Source organism: Ursus americanus, chromosome 14 (genome assembly GCF_024610735.1).
Source record: "Ursus americanus isolate L20-20 chromosome 14, mUrsAme1.1.p, whole genome shotgun sequence".
NCBI classification, from domain to species: domain Eukaryota; kingdom Metazoa; phylum Chordata; class Mammalia; order Carnivora; family Ursidae; genus Ursus; species Ursus americanus.
The window spans coordinates 59,860,192-59,879,305 of NC_142140.1; the positions used below are offsets into that span (position 1 = coordinate 59,860,192).

The window sequence follows — 19,114 nt, forward strand, 5'->3', positions numbered from 1 at the left end:
AGACACAGAGCTGGTCCCTGAGGGCCAGGGTGAGGCTCCTTGGACAGTTCTGGGAAATGCCTGGGGTGACTCCATTTTCTAGACAAGGAAACTGAGGCACAGAGATGGGTAGCAACTTAACCAGGGCCACCCTGGCAGGGCTGGATTAAAACCCACGTCTGTGTGTGTCCAGAAAGTGAGACCCAACGGTGACTTGGGCCCTCCCCCAATCTCCAGGCCTCTGCCCCAACCCCCCATCCTGAGTTTGAGGCTCAGGGACTTGGGTGCTGGGGACCCTCGGCCGCTCTCCCCACCTGGGAAGGACAGACAGGAACCTGGGGAGCAGTTTCAACTTTTACTGACCTCGCCATGGGCCTGGGTGCGGGGCTCCCGAGAGCCCTGCAGGGGTGGGGGTGGCAAGGGGCCGTGGGCAGGTAGGGCAGGGAAAAAGCAGCTTTCTGTCCATTCTCTGTACAGCTCCCACCTCAGAGCTGTGGGTGGCCTCTGTGTTTGGGGCATCTGTGGGAGGGGTGGCTCAGGGGCCGCCCTCGCCCCTGCACTGCACTCCCCCAGTGCATAGGGGGAGGTCGAGCCCTGGGGGGCGGTACCATCCGGGACCACAATGGGGTCTGCAGTCTAAAGGATGCGGCTGCACACCCAGGGGCCGCTGAGCCCTCCAGAGAGGGTGGGGACAGGTCGGTCGGTCCCCCGGGCTGGGTTAAGGTGGCCAGGATGTGGCTGTATCAGAGAAAGGGGGCTGGGGTGGCCTTATGCCATTTAGGGGTAAAATGTTTTGAGTCTGGAATTTTCTTTAGGACATGTGGACGAGGAGGGAGATAAGGCCAGAGGAGAGCAGGTGTGTACTGGCCTTTCACTGTATCTGTGGCCCCCTGGATTCTGGGTGTGGCTCCGGAACATCATCGATCACCCTCACCTCCCCAAAGGAGGGAAAGCCCCCAGACCCATGACAGCTGCTGTGCGCATTCAGAAGCCCGCTGTGCCTTGTGGGGCCCGAGGCCGTTCCACACGTCACCCCACTGAAGCCCCCCTTCCCCCCCTGGACCTGCCGCTGCTCAGTGGGGTGCAGACAGGATTCCGACTTGGGCTGCCCGCCCACCTCTGTCCCCTGGGGCGTCCCTAGAGTCCCTTCTGCTCCAAGGCACCCAGGCCTCTCTGGAGTCCCACCGGCCACACGACCAAGGCCCACGTAGGGCCTGAGCGACGGTGAGAGGGTGCCCGGGAAGCCCCAGCAGTGACCAGGCCCTGGGTTCCTCCGGGGCACTGGGCGCCCACTATCTGGGCATGGAGGGTGGCGGGGACTTTCAGCTGGGGCAGAGCGCCGTCTCCAGGCCCCACAGCCAACCCCTCCCCACGTCGTGCGCATCCTGCCCACGCCAAAGGGCCTCTTCCAGGACTAGGCACACGCTGTTCCCCCCACCTGGGCCCTCGAGCTCAGCCTCGGGCTCCACCTGGCAAGTTACCGCCTTTACCTCCTCTGGGGATCCTGCCCGACCTAGAGATCGACCCCTCTAAACCTGGGCTGTTTCCTGTTCTCTGGCACTACGGGCCCCAGCGGCTCCTTTGTAACATTTGTCACTGTTGCGTTAATTCACTTGCAAAACACTTATTGAGTACCAACTGTATTCTTGGTCCTATGCTAGGCCCTGGGGATCCTGCCCTGCCCCAGGTTGCTGATTTTCAGGGTGGGAAGGCTGGGGGCGGGGGAGGACTGAAGGTATAGTTGAGGGAAACACCGCCCGATGGTGAACAGGAAACCAGAGAGGGGTGGAAGTGACACCAGACAGGGTGAAGTTGGCAGCAAAGCTGGGGCTGAGATATCTGGGGCTGGCCAGGGCAAGGCTGGGAGGCAGGGGGGGTCCCGTGTGCCCAACGGGTGACTGTGGGGCTGTCTGGATGGCTCTGTCCCCACCAAGCCTGTTGTATGCCAGGCCGTGTCCCAGAATCTGCATGGGGCTTTGTAAACAGTAGGCACTCCATAGATGTTTACTGCAGGATGAGTGACGGGGTCCTACAGATGTGCTGGCCCTGCCCACCCGCCCGTAGGAGGACACTGTCTTTGAGCTTCTCTGGGCCGAGCGTCCATGTTGATGTCAAACAGGTGAGTGATGCTGACCTTAGCCAGCTGGGCTTGGCCCTGTCCAGGACTCCCTGTAACTGCCCGGGAGGTCCCAAGCCTCTGTTCTGCGCTCTTGCCCCCGAGGTATGGGGGGTGCTGGGCCTGGGGTCCGGACACCGGGCTTGAGCTCAACCCTCCTGGGGCCTTGTCCTGATACCAGGGGGCCAGTTCAGACTGCAGAGCAGGGGAGGCCCAGCCCCTAGTTTGGCATGAGAGGGTTGGGCAGGGGGAAGGAGGGGGTGGCCCGGGGCAGGCAGCCCCCCAGACCCCAGGGCAGGTTCGCTCCACTCATCACAGGACCCCAGGGAGCGGGCAGCAGAGCTTGAATGGACACCCGCCATGTGGGGCCCAGAGTGAGGCTCAACTTCCTGCCCCCCCATGGTCTCTGTCACCACTGGGAGCTCCCAGACTGCGGAGAGGGCAGAGCCACTGTGTGACCTCACCCAGGCCCAGGACCTCTCGGAGCCTCCGTCTCCCCATCTGTGAAATGGGTGTCCCACGGCTTGCAGCGCGCCAGCGGGGTTCGCAGGTGCAAGGGGCGGGGCCTGGCCGGCAGCCCTTGCTGGGGTGGGGGAGACCTGGCGGGCATGGCGGCACGTGGTCAGGAAGGCCGGGAGGGTTTGAAGGAGCAGGAGAGGGAAGTCGCTGTTTTGCAAACCAGTAAACTGAGGCACGGAACATCCTTGTCAGGATGAAGGCCCCGGACAGCCTCAGGCTCCTATTCCTCCCCTAGAACCTGCGTCATGGACCTGCGACCCCGCCCCGACTTGCGGCCGCGCCCCCCCGCCACCCCCCCACCCCCGCACCCGGACGCCCACCCCCGCCCTCGCGCCCCCACCGGCGCCCGCGCACTTCCCGAGCGCTTAGGTGCGGGAGGCCCCGGAGCCCACCGCTCACATTTAATTCCCACGACACCCGCGCGGTTTTGCGCACTTTACAAATGGCCCAGAGATCCCCCACTCTGTCCTCTTCCCCTCCCCCTCAGGGGCATTCATTCCAAGCAGTAGATGAAGCCCTGGCCTGGTCCTGCCTCAATGTCCCCATTTCTGCGGTGAGGGCATTGGATTGACTGGCTGGAGTGGACATTCCCCCAGGATCAGCAGGACCCAGACAGACAGATGGACATGTGGCCGGACACACAGCCAGCAGGACGGGTGCGAGGGCCATGGCCGTGGTTGGGCAGGAGCCCAGGGGGGTACCCCCTGCCTGCCACCCCCCCCCACCCCAAAGCCCCAACTCGGAGAGGCCACTGGGGCTGCCCCGCAGCTGGGCTGGCGTCACTTCCTCCTTGTGCCTTTGGGACCACAGGGAGCGTGGGGGTCAGAGCTGCACCCCGGGGAGGACGCAGGGCGGTCCTGACTCCTCCAAGAGTCGTGGAAGCTGACACTGCCCCTCCCTGCACTCCTTCCCTCTGGGGGTCCCTGCGGCCCCAGCAAAGCTGGACATGGCCTGCGTGTCTAGGGGCTGGAGTGAGCCCGACTCAGTGGGGGACAGGAAAGGGACGGAAAAGGCGGTGAGGGCCATAGAGCTGTATGCCCTCCCGAGACCTACAGAAGCATCTCTCTGCCTCCCTTTCGTGTAGGAGATCCCTTTTTCCTTCTAAGGCAGTGGCTCTCACCTGGGGTGACTGTGTCCCAGGAGACACCGGGCGATGTCTGGGGACATCTGTGGTTGTCGCACTGGGGGTGCTCCTGGCATTGAGGGGGTGGACTCAGGGTTGCTGCTCAGTCCCCACAGTGCCCAGGACGCCCCCCCCCCAGAGAACAACCCTCTGCCGATGTCTGCAGGGAGAAGTCCCGGCGAAAAGGAAATACATATATTTTTTAAGATTTTATTTATTTTAGAGAGAAAGCGAGAGAGAGCACAAGCAGTGGGGACAGCAGGCAGAGGGAGAAGCAGACTCGCCACTGAACAGGGAGCCCGATGTGGGACTTGATCTCCGGACCCCAAGGACCATGACCTGAGCCGAAGGCAGACGCTTCACCCGCGGAAACAACCAAGCACCCCTAAAAGGAGATATTTATGTATTTATTTATAACTGAGAAGTTTAAACCTACAGAAACGTAAAGAGAAGAGCTCACCAAACTGGGGAACAAAGAAAGAAATGCTTTTTAATTCTTCATGCTTGCAGAAGTCGGAAGAATTCCCAGGTTTGCACCCCCCAGCTTCCCCCGAATAGCCAGGAGTGAAGGTTGGTTCAAAGTCGGCCTCCTCTGTGGGCCTCCTGCCTCCCACCCTGCGTCCCTCGTCCAGTTCAGGACCCCCCCCCCACCCCGTGGCGTCTCCTGGGCTCTGGGGCAGCCCCAGGACCTGTCCCTTGTGATGTCTGCAGGGAGCTGCCCACCCTGCAAGGGTCCTAGTGTGCGCCTGGAAGCAGTCGTGCGTTCTTGGCAGGAGTCCCACAGGCGGACGCTGTGACTCCTCGGGCATCATGTCTGAGGCCGTTGGGTTTGTGCGTCTCCCTGCGGACGGTGCTGGCCCTGAGCCCTGGTCGGGCGGCTCTGTGAAGTCAGTTTCCCCTTTGGGATGCACTCAGCCTGTGCACGTGGGGCTGCGTCCCCTCTGTCTGTCTCCCTGCAGACACCGGCTGAGTTCTGCTCTGGATGGGCCATGCCTTCCGTCGGCCCAGCCCCCTGTGTCCACGCACCTGGAGCGTCCACCTCTGCCAGCGTGGCACCCCACGTGCCCCCCACGCGCCCCCCCCACGCCTCCACAGAGACCACAGGGCCGCGGGGCACCCAGGGGCGCCCGTGCCAGCTGGGCTGAGCGGTTGTGCCTCCACTTCCCCACTGGCGAAGTGGGTGACAGCCACAGCACCGCCCTGAGGAAAGTGCTCGGCCCACAGCGGGGGTGAGGTAAGTGTGGGAAGCCACTCCGTCACCCTCGTCGCCGTCCCTGTCAATGTCACCACCAACCGGTCCGGGCCCTCCTCACTCCCAGGCTCTTCTCCCGGGAGCAGACGTGCACCTGCTGCCTGCACCCTGATTCTGCCGGGCTCTGAGATCCTGGGCTGGAAATACGGCGTCCTGAGCCTCAGTTTCCCTAGTTGTTCGGTGGGACGATGAGAACAGCCCTACCCCATGGGGCTTCGGTTACCTAACACACATAGGGGTGTACTAAGCCATTAGGTGACAGAGGAACAGATACACACGACGTGTCCCCCATGCACTGGAGCGTCCCTTGGCCACGAGCAGGAGCGCGGCGCCTACACGCTGCCCCGGGGACGGACCCCGAGCCCCCGTCGCTCAGGGAGGGAACCAGACACAGAAGGCCCCACGGCGTGAGTTCACGTGTGTGACACGTCCAGAACAGGCTCCTCCACGGACGGGAAGGGGGCTCGTGGGGGCCAGGGGCTGGGGAGGGGATGGGGGGTGACGGCTGATGGGGACGGGGTTGCTTTGGGGCTGATGGAATGTTCTGGAATCAGAAAGAGATGGTGGTTGCACAACTTTGTGCATGTACCAAATGCCCCTGAATTGTTAAATGGGTGAATTGTATGGAATGTGAAGTGGATTTAAGTAAAACTTTACCCAAAGAGAGAAAGAAAGAAGGACAGACTGACACTGTGCTGGAAAGCAGGCAGGGCCTGGCCCTCGTGACCCCGCTCTGCGTGCTCTGCTCCAGGTGTGGGTCACACCGAGGCCTGGGGAGGCCGGCAGGTGAGAACAGGGACAGAGGCTGCCTGGAGGCCGAGGCTTGGTAAGGGGGCTAGGGAGCCCTGGGTGGGTGCCCTTCAAGGCCTTTGCCTGGTGGTGGAGGGGAAGTGGGGGCTGGAAGCCATGGCCTCGGCCCCCTCTCGCTCTAACTATGGTGACGGAACAGGCAACGGCCCAGGGGCAGGACAGTGGCCGCTGGCGGCCACACAGGACTCGAGCGGATCCGGGGGCATCTAGGAAAAGAGGGGGAGGCTCAGCCTGTAGTGAGTCTGTGTCGCTTTCTCTTCTCTTCTCCTCTCCGTTAAAGAGAAGAGCCCCCTGCAGGAGAGCTGGCCGGGGGCTCCGACGGCTGAGCGGCCGACTCTCGATTTTGGCTGAGGTCATGATCTCAGGGTCGAGATCTCGGGGTCCTGGGATCAAGTAGGTGGGGCTGGAGCTTCTGCAGCTTCTCTCTCTCCCTTGGCCCCCTGCCCCCACTCGCTTGCTCACTCCCTCTCTCTCTCTGAAATGATAAATACATCTTAAAAAAAAAAAAAAGTCCCTGCTGGAAAGATTGGGAAGTCTCTCTGCGTCCCCCCAGCGAAGCTGCCGTGTTCGCGGGCTTCTGGGGGCGCCAGTCAGGAGGCGACAGGTGTCTCCCCTGCCACGCACGCTGTTCCCGAAGGACGCTTTCAGGTCGCCACCGTCCCATGGAGACCCCATGGGGCCGTGGCCCGAGGAGCCGGACCTTCTCCATGGCTGTGCCACGTTCCCCTGGGAGTGCGCTCCGGGGTCTCCTGCAGGGCACTGGACTGTGTACATGGGGCGAGACCCCGCGGGGCACCCCAGACCTGGCGCTGCGGGCTCCCCGCCCCGCCCGCCGAGCCGGACGCCCACACTGCTTGTTCTCAGATGGTAGCTTTCCGCACGTCCGCTCGCGGGAAAGCAGGGTCTCCGGAGGCTTGTTCCCGTCTCTCGTACCCCAGCGAGGTGAGGGGTTCCCAGCTACTCAGGAGCCTTTGGGGTCTTAGCTGTGACGCACCTGTTTACACCCCTTACCTTTACCTGCCGCTGGACTGTTGTTTCCGTACCGACCGTATCCTTCCATGTTAGACTGATGTCACGGTCTGTTACGTGCTGCCAAGTATGTATGTGGTAGGTCTGTAAGTACACAGACATCCACAATAAATGGGTATTGTTTAACTTGACTTTTCTTCTGTTTTTGAGAGAGAGAGCACGCATGTGAGCGGGGGAGGGGCAGAAGGAGAGGGACAGGCCGACTCCCGGCTGAGCGTGGAGCCCCACGCAGGCTGGACTTCACGACCCTGAGATCATGACCTGAGCCGAGACCGAGAGCCGGGCACCCAACCGACTGAGCCACCCAGGCGCCCTTATTTAATTTATCTTAGTACAGTTTTATTTAGGTTAATAAACTACAATACATAGTGTATAATTCTATCCATTACATGTTTTATATATTATTTTATACATTATTTAATATTCATATTTTAGCCCTTTCTATGTCAGGCACACACCCTTCTGTGAGTCGAGGGACACACAGTCTCGCCAGTTCCTTGTGTGTCTTCTGACTTTGCTGCTCAGTATATCGTCTGCCAAAACGAGAGGTGGTCAAGGGCAATGCCACAGATTTGGGATCGGAGCTCACACTGGCTGTGTGACCTCAGGTGAGTCACGCAGCCTCTCTGAGCCTCTGCAGGGGGAGAAGAGCGGCACTGCCTCTCTGGGCTTGCGAGTGCATTTGGGGAACATGGCCCCTTGGGCTGGAGGCCCCTAGCACTCGCGCCCCGCCTGCCCAGGAAAGCCAAAGTCAGAGTCCCGAGGACAGAATGGGAACCTTTTCTTTATTAGGGTGCAGCCTCGGGGCCAAGGGCAGGGAGGCCCAGGGTGTGGTGGGCATATGGAGGGCCAAGGCTGCAGGCACCACGGTGTGGGAGGTAGGAGGAGTGATGGTCTGGGCTGGGCTCCCGGCGTGGGGGGGGTCACAGCACTCCCCCCTCCCCCAGGCTTGTCTGCCCCATGCGGAGTCGAGAATAGATTCCAGTATCTGGAAGAGCACTGCTCCCGTGAAGCAGTGGCAACTCCTGCCACAAGGTCCCGGGGAGAAGGAGGCCGTGCCAGGAGCCCGGCCACTACAGACAAGGAGGGTGCCCCGATCTCCCTGGGCAGGTAGCCGGACAGTCAGGACACCCCAGGCCCAGCTCCCCTACCCCACTCCTACCCCAGAACCACTGACCTTGGACAACTTGAGCCTTTCTCCTCAACCCACAAATCTTGTTCCAACCCCGGGCCCTTTGCACACGCAGGCCCTCGTCTCTGCATGCTTACCCCACTGTTTCCTGATTAACTCCTACTTGAAGTTTGGGTCCCGGATGCCTCTGGGACTTTCCTGATGCCTCTCGGCTGGGTCAGGCGCCACCCCCCAAGGCAATCAGACGTCCTGTATAAACCTCTTTTGTCGGTTTGTTTGGTGCCCCGGGTGGGACACAAACCCACGAGCCCTGGCTGAAGGTGCAGGGCCCTACCTTGATCCATGTCTGACTGCCCCACCCACGGGGTCTCAGAGCTCCACGGTGCTTGACATGTGGCGTTTAATGAATACCGTTTCTCACACCGTTGAAACGCTCAAATGTTGGAGACATCGAATTCCAATGCCACGCTCAACCCGGGGGCCTCCTCCTGGACTAGCTTTCCTCCGGTGAGAGGAGGCCCGCCAGATCCGGGCACGGCCTGGTCCTGGCAGGTGCCACCCCGGTGGGTGAGGACGTCCGCCCACACACTGTCGGGGCCGCCCTGGTCTGAAGGGGTCATGGTGCGTGGAGGCCCCTGGGAGGCGTGACGGACGTCCCCCACCTGCCACCTGGCAGCCAGTGTCAGCCCCACGGGCGGTCTGTGGAGCCGTGGTACCAGCGCCTCGCTCCTGCGGAGGCTGGCATCACGGGCTGGTGGACGGGGAAATGAAGTCAGGAGAAGGCAGAACTGGGGGCCAGGGCCTCATGGGGCCCAGCTGGGGCCAGAGCCGCGGTGACGTGAATTTCAGTCTGTACAGTGATTTGGGTTCAAATCCCAGCTTGGGGAGTAACCTGCCACGGGATCCTGGCCACGGGGTTCCTCCGCCCCAGAAGGTGAATCATCAGTCTGTTCCTGGACAGAGAACCGGTTCCGAACTTGGGTTCGGCTGCTCGTGGCTAGAAAGTCAATACTCGGGAGCCAGGTGATGGTGGGAAAGGGAAAGCGGCTTTATTCAGGAAGCAGGTGACCTGGGAAGAGGTGGGTGGAGGCCCCAAAGGCCACTTGCCTCGAGGGAGGGGGGCTGCGTGCGGGAGGAGCAGAGCCCGGGTGGCTGTGGTGTGCTGGTCGGCATGACCCTGACCGGACTCGCTGGATCCCAGCAGCAGTTTCCAAATGCAGGCAGCCTTATCTCCTGGGAAAGCCCGGCCTTCACTCCTCAAGGCCAGCCGTCTGCGGATCTCAAGCGCGTTCGTTCCGCGGAGACCAAGGGCTTGGGTCAGAGAGCAAGGAGCGGGCGGGCTGGGAGCAAGTTCACCCTTCGGCCGTTTGGAACGCTGTCACTGGTCCCCACGGGGGCGGCTGCGAGGGTGGGCCGGCACGGAGATGCAGACCGCACAGGAAGGCACCGTCCCCGCCCCAGCAACGGCAAAAATGTCACAATCCTAGCAGCCGGCATGGTCAAGATGTGGGGACGTGGGCAGTCTTTAAACTTGTGCCGGCGGACGCCGGTTGGCCCCGCTGGTGTGCCTGCCCCGCAGAAGTACCAACGAGTTCACCGGGACTCTGTCATACTGCGAACATCTGGAAGCAGGGGTCCAGCAGCAGAGGCTGGCTAGCTGGGCCCCCCCACGGACTCCTCTCTCCTGTAGAATCCCCCCCCCCCCCCGTCACCACTGTCCCCTCCTGCAGGAGCAGGTCCTTCCGGATCTGCCGGGGGCCTCTGCAGCTGCTCCTGGTGGAGACCCGTGTTCAGCAGCAGCAATGCTGGGGGGCGGGGGGGACCCCCGACCTTCCACACCCACCTCCAGAAGTGAGTCCTCTGAGCCGGAATGGAGGCCAGCAAGGCTCCGACATCCCGTTGTCACTGGGGATGGGGCAACGCCTCAGTCTCAGCCCCATCCCTGAGAAGAGCCAGGGCTCCCCTCCCCACAGGTCCAGGACCGGTCGGGCAGCTCTGGCTGTGTGGCTGGAGCCCAGCTGCTTTCCCTCTCTGAGTCGGGGTAGCAGAGGGCTGGGGCCGCCTTTTTTTTTTTTTTTTTTAAAGATTTTATTTATTTATTCGACAGAGATAGAGACAGCCAGCGAGAGAGGGAACACGAGCAGGGGGAGTGGGAGAGGAAGAAGCAGGCTGCCAGCGGAGAAGCCTGACGTGGGGCTCGATCCCAGAACGCCGGGATCACGCCGAGCCGAAGGCAGACGCTTAATGACTGAGCCACCCAGGCGCCCCGGGCTGGGGCCTTCTGGGCACCACGGCTGCTCCTACCCACTTCACAGATGCACAGACTGAGGGCAGGTGAGGACCCACCCAGGTTCCCACAGATAAAAACTGTAGGACGCTCTGCGAAGAGCTGGTTACAGAAGGCCACGCAGGGTGTGAGTCCACGTGTGTGACACGTCCAGAACAGGCTCATTCACAGACAGGAAGGGGGCTCGCGGGGACTGGGGGAGGGGGTGGGGAGGGGATGGGGGGTGACGGCTGATGGCGACGGGGTTTGTTTGGAGTGATGGAATGTTCTAGAATTAGACTGTGGTGATGGTTGCACAACTCCATGAAGATATTAAAAAACCATTGCATTGCACAGTTTAAAACAGCTCATTTTTAAAAAAGATTTTATTTATTTGAGCGTGAGGAAAAGAGCACGCATGAGCAGGGGGTAGTGGAACAGAGGCAGAGGCAGAGGGAGAAGCAGACTCCTCACTGAGCAGGAAGCCTGGTGCGGGGCTCGATCCCAGGACCCCGGGATCATGACCTGAGCGGAAGGCGGACACTTCACAGACCGAGCCACCCAGGCATCCCTTAAAACAGCTAATTTATTAAATTGGGTTTTATTTCCAAGGTGAAACTCAGAGGTTGGGAAGGGTGCTGGTCCTCCCATGCCTCAGGGACACCAGTGTGTGTCTGGGGCGTTGGGGGGCTCTTCCAGGGTGGTTCTCCCTCCCACTGGCAGCTCCGGGGAAGTTTGGGGAGTGGGAGTCACGGTGGAATGCTCGGGTCCTGGGGGCTCGTGCCTGGTCCTCACCGAGCCTGCTTCCCCTCTCCACTCCTGATCCCGCCCATCCACCCTTTCCCCTGCCATGGACCAGGCTGGCCAGAGCACGAGGGGAGAAGGGACTGGCTGTGGGGACCGCAGCTCCATCCCTCCCCACTTGGGTGACCTCAGGTCCCTGCTCACACCTGCTGCCTCATGAACCCCCCAAGAGCCGCGGGGACTGAGTTGCTACAGGTCCATTTTTGAGCGGCACCAGGTGTGCCCAACCCCACTTTCCTGTTCTAAACCCTCCCATGGCTCCCTAGTGTCCTACACGCAAGACCAGGCTCCCGAGCTAGGCAATGTGCCACCACAGCCAGGCCTTGCCCCATCTCCATCACTGGGGATCCGATGGGAAGAAGGATCTCCACCCCTGATTTTTAGATTCCCCCACACCCTCCCCCAGACCCCCGCGATGTCAGCAGGGTCCCCCAGGACAAGTGGTCCTGCTCCCGCCCCCCAGCAAGCACCCAAGAGCGATTGCCTCATTTTCCCCTTCTCCTCCTGCCTTTCGAGGGCTGTTTGTGGTCGCCTTTCGACACCAGGATTCCCAACCGCTGCCCTGGCTCCGCCCCTGGCTGCCAGGAAAACCCGAGGCCCACCACGAGGTCTTCGGGAGGTGGCACAGCCAACCTGATGCAGCACTGGCCACGCATACGGTCGGGTATACAGCGGGTGCTCAAGAGATGGTGAATAAATGAACCGAATAAAACCTTGTTGTTTTGGGCCTGGCGACCTTGGACGGTGATTTAAGCTCCTGGGCCTCAGTTTCCCCATTCATAAAATGAAGGGTCAGCCAGTCCGTACCCCACATGGGTGTGTGTGGTAAGGAGGAAACACCCGCCAACAGCAAGCGCCAGGCGCGCGCCCCGTATTCACCGCGAGGACCGTACCCGCTGCCCCCGCATCCCGGGGCATCCTGCCGTGCGCCCCGGCCCGCTGGGAGTCTGGCGAGGGACCTGGAGACCCGTGGAGCAGAGGGCAGACCCCGGGTGGGCGCACGAGGCGCGGGGGGTAGAGGGGCAGCGGGGGACACGGTAGAGAGCCAGGGCGAGCCCCCCCCAGCCTCTTTTGTCTCCAGACTGCGCCGGCGCTCGGGGCCCTCGCCATGGAAACGCGCGCCGGCGAGCGGCGGGCCCCGGGGAGGGGACAGAGACGCGGCGTGGGGAGGGCAGAGACAGGGCGAGACAGACAGCGACCCAGGGACCCAGAGACCCCGCCCCGCGCCCGGCGTCGATGGGGCTCCCGAGGCCGACCCGAGGAACCCGGGAGAGGAGGGGGGCGGCGACCCCGGCCCTAGCCCGCCCCTACGGGGACCCGAGACCCCGGAGACCCCCGAGGCCCCGAGGCGGAAGAAGCGGGAGCCTGGCGCGCGCCCAGCGCACGCCCGGGGAACCAGCCCGGCGACGGACGCGCGCGGCGCCCCCGACGCGCCGAGACAAAGAGCCCCCGCCCCTCGCGCCGCACGTAGGCCGTCGCGGGCGCGGGGTCTCGGGCCGGGCGGGGCCCCCTCCCCTCTCCTCCCTGCTGTTCGCGGTGCCCCTCCGCCCCCGCGGGGGAGGGGCCGCGCTTTGTGCTCGCGGCGCCGCAGCCCCCGCCCGGCGCGGCCGCCGGCTCCGCCCTCCGAGCGCCAGCGCGCCAGGTGAGGGGCCTGCGGGCGGAGGGTCCGGGCCGCACCCCTTTTCCGGCCGCCGGGACCCTCCTTTTCCCCCCGGGCGCCCCCGCCCTGACGCCGGGAGCGGCCCCAGCCCGGGGACTCCTAAATCAGGCCGGCCCCGCCCTCTACTGGGCCCCTCCCGACCCCCCCATCTGGGGTGTGTGTGGGGGGGTGCCCGGCAGCTGGATTGTTTGGCACGGCCGCAGTGCGCCGGGGAGGCTGCGGGGACACCCTTCTCCCCCAGCCTCAGTTTCCCTGGGCGGTTCTCGCGCATCTTTGCCTGCCCCTCCGCCGCAGGCGCTGGGCACCGGGTCCCCCCAGGGCTCAGACTGCGCCTCCCCTCCTCCAGCACGCCTTTGTCCCCGCCAACCACGGCCTGTGGAGCCCGCGGCACCATGATCGCGACCAAGGAGAAGAATAAAACCCCAAAGGACAGCATGACGCTTCTTCCCTGCTTCTACTTCGTGGAGGTGAGGGGGGGGCGGGGGCGTCGCACTGGTGGGGGCGGGGCAGAGGCCTCTGTTCCACATGCCCTCGGGGACCTCTACCGCTGAAGGACAGGGATGGGCACAGCTCCGGTCAGCCGCAGGTAGGGGCAGAGCCAGGGTCGGAGGAGCCGGGCCGTGCAGGGTAAGTAGGAGTTCCAGAGGCACAGAAGGGTGTTCTGGGCTAAGGAGACAGCAGGGCAAGTGCTGGGAAGCGGGACCTTCAGACTGGGGTACAGGTCAGTAGTGCACCTGGAGGGGCTGGAGCAGGGCGCTGCGGCCACGAGGGGCTTGGGGTGCAGGGTCTTCCTCCAGCACATGGGCTGTGAGACATCAGGGTCCAAGTTCAGACCCCTCCTCTGCTCATGGAGAAGGCCGGGGCACGTCCCATAAGCCTCTGGTAGAACAGGCCTGGCACACAGTGAGGGCTTTATGAACGTGTAAAAGAACAGAATCTTAATGCGGTCACCTGGCACGTACTCGGCACAGAGGGTGGCTCGGGGTCGTGCTTAGCCATCCTTGGATACGTCCTGTGGCCAGTCTGCGCCACTGCACCTGCCAGGAACACCCCCACTCCATGGAGGGCTCCAGGCAGGGCGTGGGTGGATGAGTGGGGTCCCCAGTCCTGAGCAAACTGTCCCCATGCAGAGTCACAGAGCGGGTGGCTCACCCCCAGTCCAGTGGGTCCCTCCACAGGAGCAGAAAATATTTTCCAGATGCCTTCTCAGGGTCCCTGCAAACCTGCTTCCTCCCTCCGGTCCTCATCCCCTGCTCTCACCTGTGTCCTTCCAGAAAGTGTTCCACAAGCCCACTCAAATCTTTCAGACATGCAACCCTCCCCCACCACCTTTTTAGACAAACGTCTGCTCTTGGCTTTTTCCCAGGGCAGCTCCCAGCTTCCTGCGGACCCACCCCTTTGCAGGGCTGTGTAGTACCCCAGCCAGGTTGCCACCCACGGTAGCTGCACGCTCCGCGGCTGCCACAGACACTGCTGTCAGGAAAGCCCTGTGGTCCGCCAAGCGTGAGCTTCTCTGCAGATCACATCCCTGGGGACCAGGGTGGGTCTCTCCAAATTTCCCCCCATGGAGGCCACACCGTTTTACGGGTCGCCCATGCCCGTTACCGCCTGGAACCAGCACTGTGTGCAACCGTGCTTTGGAGCGGGCCAGTCTGATGGATGCAGGGCTGTAGTTCGGTTTTCTTTTACTGTGAGTCTTACACACACACACACACACACACACATACACACAAGTACGTGGGCAGGACGTCACGTTCGATGATCATTTTCCTGTGGGCCTGATATGCTCCCTGGTTTGTGGGGAGGGTCTCCAGATGCAAGAAGTGGGTGGCACAGAGAGACCTTCTGGGGGTGGTGGGCTCCAGTGTGGGCCCCCGCCAGCAGGTGTTGCTGGTTCTGCCTCCAGCGTGGTCCGGCTGGGTGGAGGTGGGGGCAGAGGGCAGGGGGGGTAGGCGTCGCAGCCGTAACCACACTGCCTGGAAGCTTGGAGAGCCATGAGGGCATCAGCAGAGAAGGGCAGTTCCAAGGACCCTGTTCCCCAGACCCTGCCGAAAACCCTGTCCCAGGCCTGACGCGGTCAGGGCGCCCCAGCCCAGTTGTGCTAATGGTCACGGAGGGAATAACTGGAGCTAGTATTCACTAAAGGCCCCGGTGTGCTGGGCACTGTGCAGGCACCTTCTGTATACTTATTCATCCAGTTTTACCCTGAAGCCCTGGAAAGTGGTGACTCTCATTCCCGTTTTCAGCTGAGGAAGCTGAGGCACGGGGGAGTGGTGGAGCCAAGATTCAAGTCCAGCAGATGGCTGGGAACCCCTTCACTCAATCTTGGGCCTCATTCCTGCATGCAGCAAGCGCTCAGTGTGCTCGTTGGACTAGAGCACCGGCTCCTACGGACCCAGCTTTGGCATTTTCCCCTCCAGGGACCCCCAGTCAGGGCTGGACGGAGGGCCGAGGCCCCCCTTAAAGTGCGGTCCAAGGCAGGAGTGAACAGGGAGGCCTCTCATGGGCTTCATCTCTGTCTGCTTCCTCGTCCGTGGGATGGAGAGGGGGGGCTTCCTGAGGCAGCCAGGCCCCCGGGGCACCTGTATACTCTGGTCCCCATAGTGCCAGCCCCAGCCCGGCCCCTGTGGGTGTTCGAATTGGACACCCGTGGCCCAGAAGGGAAGGTGTAGGGCCCTGGGAGAGTCAGCGTCCATCAGAAGGTCCCACTCAGATCCGGGCTCAGTCGCCACTTGTGGCCACGGTGAGTGGAGGATGGCGGCAATGCCTTGGCTGGCCGGACAGACGGACGCACTGCAGCATGGGTCGCGGACGGGTGGGGTGACCGTGGCTGCCGCCCCCCGCAGCTTCCCATAGTGGCGTCCTCTGTCGTGTCCCTGTACTTCCTGGAGCTGACCGACCTCTTCCAGCCGGCCAGGGTGGGCTTCCAGTGCTACGACCGCGCGCTCTCCATGCCCTACGTGGAGACCAACGAGGAGCTCATCCCGCTGCTTATGCTCCTCAGCCTGGCCTTTGCTGCCCCTGCGGCCTCGGTGAGTGCCCGGCTCGGGGGGCCTGGGCTGGCCGGCCTGCGGGCGCCCCGGCCGGGAGCTTGGCTGAACGCCTCCCTGTCGGGCAGATCATGGTCGGCGAGGGCGTGCTGTACTGCCTGCAGTCCCGGCTGTGGGGCCGCGGCGGGGGCCCAGGCGGGGCCGAGGGCAGCATCAACGCGGGGGGCTGCAGCTTTAACTCCTTCCTGCGGCGCACCGTGCGGTTTGTGGGTGAGTTGCTAGACGGCACCCCCCCTCGTGTGCACGTGCCAGGCTCCCGTCCCAGGCCCTGACCCCGCTGCCCCACAGGCGTCCACGTGTTCGGCCTGTGCGCCACCGCGCTGGTGACAGACGTCATCCAGCTGGCCACCGGCTACCACGCGCCCTTCTTCCTGACGGTCTGCAAGCCCAACTACACGCTGCTGGGCACGTCGTGTGAGGCCAACCCCTACATCACGCAGGACATCTGCTCCGGCCACGACACGCACGCCATCCTGTCTGCGCGGTGAGCCGGCCCCCACGCGGCCGTGCGGGGTGGGGGTCGGAGGCCCCGATGGGGGGCCCAGGGCCGGCCGCACTCACCTGCCGCCTCCTACAGGAAGACCTTCCCGTCGCAGCACGCCACGCTGTCCGCCTTCGCTGCCGTCTACGTGTCGGTGAGTCCTGGCCCGCCCCGAGCCCGGCCGCCGGCGGGGGCCGCCGCTCTGACCCGCCCCTCCCCGCCCCCAGATGTACTTCAACTCGGTGATCTCGGACACCACCAAGCTGCTCAAGCCCATCCTGGTGTTCGCCTTCGCCATCGCGGCGGGCGTCTGCGGCCTCACCCAGATCACCCAGTACCGCAGCCACCCGGTGGACGTCTACGCGGGCTTCCTCATCGGGGCCGGCATCGCCGCCTACCTGGTGAGGGGGCGGGGGAGGCCGGAGGCCGGCCCCCACGGGGAGGTCCGAGGTGGGGGCGGTCCGAGGGTGGAGTCCGGCCCTTGCGGGAAGGTCTGAGGGTGGAGGCCGGCCCTTGGGGGGAGGTCCGAAGTGGGGGTCGCACCGAGGGTGGAGTCCGGCCCTCGGGGGGCGGTCCGAGGTGGGGGGCGGTCTGAGGGTGGAGGCCAGCCCTTGGGGGGAGGTCCGAAGTGGGGGGCGGTCCGAGGGTGGAGCCCAGCCCTTGGGGGGAGGTCCGAGGTGGGGGGCGGTCTGAGGGTGGAGGTCAGCCCTTGGGGGGAGGTCCGAAGTGGGGGGCGGTCCGAGGGCGGAGGCCGGCCCCCAGGGGCAGGTCGGAGGTGGGGGGCGGTCTGAGGGTGGAGTCCGGCCCTTGGTGGGAGGTCCGAGGTGGGGGGCGGTCTGAGGGTGGCGTCCGGCCCTTGGGGGGAGGTCTGAGGGTGGAGGCCAGCCCTTGGGGGGAGGTCCGAGGTGGGGGGCGGCCCTTGGTGGGCGGTCCGAAATGGGGGGGCGGTCCGAGGGTGGAGGCCGGCCCCCAGGGGATGGTCAGAGGGGGAAGGTTTGTGAGCCGGGTGAGGCCTGGCCCCCAGCGAGGAGGTCTGAGGGGGTTAGACTGGCCCTGCCCTGGGGGGACTCTGGTGAGTCTCCTCCCTTGGAAAGCTGGAGTCTCAGACTTGCCAAATGTTCGGAGCCTGAGTGGCCTAACCAGAGTTTGCCCCACTGGGAAAAGAGTGGGACTCCGCCCTCTGATTCTGCAGGGAGGGCCAGCCATCCCCCCTCAGACCGCATTGGCAGTTCTGTTGCCTGGTGAGAACCCCGGTCTTCAGCCCTTGCCTCACCCCCAGGCCTGCCACGCAGTGGGCAATTTCCAGGCCCCGACTGCCGAGAAGCCTATGGCGCTGGCCCCTGCCAAGGATGCGCTGCGGGCACTGACCCAGCGGGGCCACGACTCCGTGTACCAGCAGAACAAGTCTGTGAGCACCGACGAGCTGGGCCCGCCGGGGCGGCTGGAAGGCGTGCCCCGGCCCGTAGCCAGAGAGAAGACCTCACTGGGCAGCCTAAAGCGGGCCAGCGTGGACGTGGACTTGCTGGCCCCGCGCAGCCCCATGGGCAAGGAGAACATGGTCACCTTCAGCCACACGCTGCCCCGCGTCAGCACGCCCTCGCTGGATGACCCCGCCCGCCGCCACATGACCATCCACGTGCCCCTCGACGCCTCCCGCTCCAAGCAGCTCATCAGTGAGTGGAAGCAGAAGTCGCTGGAGGGCCGTGGCCTGGGGCTGCCAGACGAGGCCAGCCCGGGGCACCTGCGGGCCCCCGCAGAGCCCATGGCGGAGGAGGAAGAAGAGGAGGACGAGGAAGAGGAGGAAGAGGAGGAAGAGGAGGAGGAGGAGGAGGAGGAGGGCGAGGAAGGGGGTCCGGCCCCACCGTCACTCTACCCCACCGTCCAGGCCCGGCCGGGGCTCGGGCCTCGCGTCATTCTCCCGCCGCGCGCCGGGCCCCAGCCGCTGGTGCACATCCCCGAGGAGGGGGCGCAGGCGGCCGCGGGCCTGTCTCCCAAGAGCAGTGCGGCCGTGAGGGCCAAGTGGCTCATGATGGCAGAGAAGAGCGGGGCCGCGGCGGCTGCAGCCTCCACACAACCCCGCGTGGCCAACCCACCGCGGCTGCTGCAGGTGATCGCCATGTCCAAGGCGCCGGGCGGGCCTGGCCCCAAGGTGGCGGAGACAGCCTCGTCCTCCAGCGCCAGCTCCGACTCCTCGCAGTACCGCTCGCCGTCGGACCGCGACTCGGCCAGCATCGTCACCATCGACGCGCACGCGCCCCACCACCCCGTGGTCCACCTGTCTGCGGGTAACGGGCCCTGGGAGTGGAAGACCGCAGGCGGTGCGGCCAAGGGGGTGGAGGGCGAGGGCGGCTATGAGCTGGGGGACCTGGCTCGCGGCTTCCGCGGGGGACCCAAGCCACCAGGTGTGTCCCCCGGCTCGTCCATCAGCGATGTGGACCAAGAGGAGCCGCGGTTCGGGGCCGTGGCCACGGTCAACCTGGCCACAGGCGAGGGGCTGCCCCCGCTGGGCGTGGCTGACGGCGCCCTGGGACCAGCCAGCCGCGAGTCCACGCTGAGGCGCAAAGCCGGTGGCCTGGTGCTGGGTGAGCGCGAGGCCGCAGGCGAGGCCGAGGCCGAGAGCTACTACCGCAAGATGCAAGCGGCCCGGAGGTTCAAGGACTGATGGGGGGGCTGGGATGCTGCATGGGGGTGCAGCTGGAGGCCACTGGGCAGGCGGGCGGGGGGGGGGGGGGCGGGTAACACTTCTCGGGCAGACAATAAAAGGTCAATACCGCAGACAATAAAAGGTCAATACCGGCTGGAGTCCTGGCTGAGTCACTGGTCCAACGACCCCCACCACGCACCAGGGTTGGGGCCTGCCCGGGTGGGGGGTTGGGAAGGGGGTGCCCCACAC

The 19,114-nt window shown here is 64.2% G+C and overlaps 1 protein-coding gene across 1 annotated transcript; it reads left to right on the forward strand.

The window, feature by feature from the left end:
* The first annotated feature begins 12,341 nt into the window (after nucleotides 1-12,341).
* Nucleotides 12,342-18,906, forward strand: PLPPR3 (phospholipid phosphatase related 3). The gene is given in 8 exon segments (XM_045800260.2): nucleotides 12,342-12,672; nucleotides 13,037-13,157; nucleotides 15,537-15,722; nucleotides 15,809-15,950; nucleotides 16,029-16,224; nucleotides 16,318-16,431; nucleotides 16,433-16,622; nucleotides 17,501-18,906. Coding segments are annotated over 7 exon segments (2,286 nt in total). The 5' UTR covers nucleotides 12,342-12,672; nucleotides 13,037-13,082; the 3' UTR covers nucleotides 18,884-18,906.
* Nucleotides 18,907-19,114: the final 208 nt, after the last annotated feature.